Source organism: Nicotiana sylvestris, chromosome 8 (genome assembly GCF_000393655.2).
Source record: "Nicotiana sylvestris chromosome 8, ASM39365v2, whole genome shotgun sequence".
NCBI lineage: Eukaryota > Viridiplantae > Streptophyta > Magnoliopsida > Solanales > Solanaceae > Nicotiana > Nicotiana sylvestris.
The window spans coordinates 50,723,803-50,727,391 of NC_091064.1; the positions used below are offsets into that span (position 1 = coordinate 50,723,803).

At 42.0% G+C, this 3,589-nt stretch overlaps 1 protein-coding gene across 1 annotated transcript; it reads left to right on the forward strand.

Moving 5' to 3' along the window:
* The first annotated feature begins 2,487 nt into the window (after nucleotides 1-2,487).
* Nucleotides 2,488-3,177, forward strand: LOC138875012 (uncharacterized). The gene is made up of 2 exons (XM_070153817.1): nucleotides 2,488-2,731; nucleotides 2,930-3,177. The coding sequence occupies exons 1-2, from the start codon at nucleotides 2,488-2,490 to the stop codon at nucleotides 3,175-3,177; spliced, it is 492 nt and encodes a 163-aa protein (XP_070009918.1).
* Nucleotides 3,178-3,589: the final 412 nt, after the last annotated feature.

The following is a 3,589-nucleotide window of genomic DNA, read 5'->3' on the forward strand; positions in this document are numbered from 1 at the left end:
CCATGGATCCACGCCGCTAAAGCAGTCCCATCAACACTACACCAGGTAGTCAAATTTAAAGGGGATAGACAAGAAATAGTTGTGCATGGGGAAGACAGCTTATGTGCTCACAGCAACGCCATTGTACCAGTCATTGAAGTGAAAAATGACCAGGGACCGTAGGTCTACCAAGTTTCTGACACGATGTTGGTAGAGAAAGTTCCGGAGGGGAAATACATTCCAAATCCAAAGATAACCGCCGCATCAGTCATGGTAGCCTATGAGATGTTGAAGAATGGTTTTGTACTCGATAAAGGTTTGGGCTCATCTTTGCAAGGCATCATACAATTGGTGTCTCTTCCCGAAAACTTGGGAACATTTGGTTTGGGATTCAAGCCCACTGCTGCAAACATAAGAAAGGCCAGAAAGCTAAAACAGAAGGCATGGGTCCTTCCAAAGCCAGTCCCATGTCTTTCCTAATCTTTTTTCAAGTCCGGTACCAGAAATCGCCCAGTAACAACAATTCCTAATTCCAGGATTAATCCTGACAAAGAGTTAATTGAAAGATTTGAAAAGTTGTTTGACGGTATGAACATGATGGAAAGTGGTGAAGGTCCTAGCAATGCAGAAATTCAATTCGTTGGGCCAGAAACAAAGCTTAATAATTGGAAAGCCACTCCTCTCCCCATTAGAAAGGAGTCTTGGTAGTTTATTTTGATTTTCCTTCAGTTTGTTTGGGTTATTCTAGGGTTGTAATCCAGATTTTTTATCTTTAAGTCTGTTTGAAGTGTGAAAACCTTGTTATCTTTCATCATTCAATGAAATGCAGTTTCCCTTTCTTTATCATTCCTGATAGTGTTTCTTTCGTTTCTCTTTTCTTTTCTGTACAGTTCTTTTTACGCTGGCTCTAGTGATATGGCATGCATAAGGAATCCTCAGCCCAGTCTTAAAAATCAATCTGATTCCAAAATAATAGTGCAAGAAGTAGATTGTGATTACGAATCAGAATACGATGAGGATGAGGCTTTCGAAGAGATTAGTAACAATTTAATTCACTTCGAAGAAAAACACAAACCCAACCTGAATGATACAGAAGCCATCAATTTAGGAGATACAGATAATATCCGAGAGACTAAAATAAGTGTCCACCTCGAGCCAAAGATCCGGGAAGAGTTGATCAAAGCACTCATCGAATTCAAAGATGTTTTTGCATGGTCATATGACGACATGTCGGGCTTGAGCACTGATTTAGTGGTCCACAAATTGCCCACCGATCTAATATTTCCTCCCGTCAAGAAAAAATTGAGGAAGTTCAAAACTGATATGAGTGTAAAAATTAAAGAAGAAATCACCAAACAGTTGGATGCAAAAGTCATTCGGGTCACTCGATATCCTGTTTGGTTGGCTAATGTCGTGCCTGTGTGAAAGAAAGACGGTAAGATCAGAGTATGCGTCGATTACCGCAATCTCAACAAAGCAAGTCCGAAGGATAACTTCCCATTACCCAATATTCATATTTTGATCGATAATTATGCCAAGCATGAGATAGGATCTTTTGTGGATTGCTATGCCGGGTATCATCAGATTCTAATGGATGAAGAAGATGTAGAAAAGATGGCATTCATCACGCCGTGGGGAACTTATTGCTACCGGGTAATGCTATTTGGTTTGAAGAACGCCGGGGCAACTTACATGAAAGCAATGACTACAGTGTTTCATGATATGATACATAAGGAGATTGAGGTATACGTGGATGATGTGATCATAAAATCAAAGTATCAGGCCGACCACGTTGGGGATTTGAGTAAATTCTTCCTGAGACTTCGCAGGTACAACCTCAAGCTTAACCCTGCCAAGTGCGCATTTGGTGTTCCATCTGGAAAGCTGTTGGGATTCATAGTCAGCCGGCGAGGCATCGAGTTGGACCCATCAAAGATCAAAGCCATCCAAGAATTGCTACCTCCGAGGAACAAGACTGAAGTGATGAGTCTGTTAGGGAGGTTGAAATACATCAGCAGGTTTATTGCTCAGCTCACGACAACTTGTGAGCCTATTTTCAAATTGATGAAGAAGGATGTTGCGGTCAAGTGGACTGATGAGTGTCAAGAAGCGTTTGATAAGATAAAAGGATACTTGTCAAAACCACCCGTGTTGGTTCCGCCAGAACCAGGAAGACCTTTGATTCTTTACTTGACAGTCTTGGAAAATTCATTTGGTTGTGTATTGGGGCAACATGACATCACCGGCAGAAAGGAACAAGCCATCTACTATCTTAGCAAGAAGTTCACGGCTTATGAGGGTAAGTACACTCATCTGGAAAGGACATGTTGCGCCCTAACTTGGGTAGCTCAGAAATTGAAACATTATTTGTCATCATACACTACCTACCTCATTTCGCGTTTGGATCCGTTGAAGTATATCTTTCAAAAGCCTATGCCGACAGGAAGACTTGCGAAGTGGCAAATCTTGCTCACAAAGTTTGACATCATCTATGTGACTCGGACTGCGATGAAAGCCCAAGCATTGGCCAATCATTTGGCCAAAAACCCCGTCGATGAAGATTACGAACCATTGAGAACTTATTTTCCCGATGAAGAAGTGATGCATATCGATGAACTGGAGCAAATTGAAAAACCAGGCTGGAAACTCTTCTTTGATGGGGCTGCTAACATAAAAGGAGAGGGGATAGGAGCTGTGCTTATTTCTGAAACAGGACATCACTATCTTGTTACATCTCAACTTCGTTTCTATTGTACCAACAATATGTCTGAGTACGAAGCATGCATTTTAGGTTTAAGGCTAGCTGCAGACATGGATGTCCAGGAAGTCTTGGTCTTGGGAGACTCGGATCTTCTGTTACACCAAATTCAAGGAGAATGGGAAACACGAGATTTGAAGCTCATACCGTACCGATAATGTTTACATGATTTTTGTCAACGGTTTCGATCAGTGGAGTTCAGGCATATTCCCAGGGTCCATAATGAGGTCGTCGATGCTTTGTCTACCCTGGCATCAATGTTGCACCATCCAGACAAAGTTTATGTCGATCCACTGCATATTCAAGTCCGAGATCAGCATGCTTACTGTAACATGATTGAAGAAGAACTTGATGGTGAACCATGGTTCCACGATATCAAGGAATACATCAGAATGAGGATATATCCAGTGCAAGCCACAGGGGATCAAGAGAACAATTAGACGGTTGGCAAATGGATTCTTCTTAAGTGGAGGAGTTTTGTATAAGAGAACACCAGACCTTGGATTATTAAGATGCATAGATGCTAGACAAGCTACGGTTGTCATGTCCATAGTACATTCGGGAGTCTGCGGACCACATATGAGCGGATATGTGTTGGCAAAGAAAATTCTTCGAGCAGGCTATTATTGGCTTACCATGGAGCGAGATTGTATCAATTTTGTGCGCAAATGTCATCAGTGCCAAATACACGGAGATTTGATTCATTCTCCACCATCGGAATTGCACACAATGTCGGCACCATGGCCCTTAGTTGAATGGGGCATGGATGTCATTGGACCAATTGAGCCAGCAGCATCCAACGGGCATAGGTTCATTCTGGTAGCCATTGATTATTTCACCAAGTGGGTTGAG

Excerpts from the sequence above, each read along its gene's own strand:
- LOC138875012 (XM_070153817.1), top strand. The coding sequence starts at position 2,488 with ATGAAAGCCCAAGCATTGGCCAATCATTTGGCCAAAAACCCCGTCGAT. Across the intron at positions 2,732-2,929 it reads ATCTCAACTTCGTTTCTATT|TGGAGTTCAGGCATATTCCC; the intron begins GTACCAACAATA and ends GGTTTCGATCAG.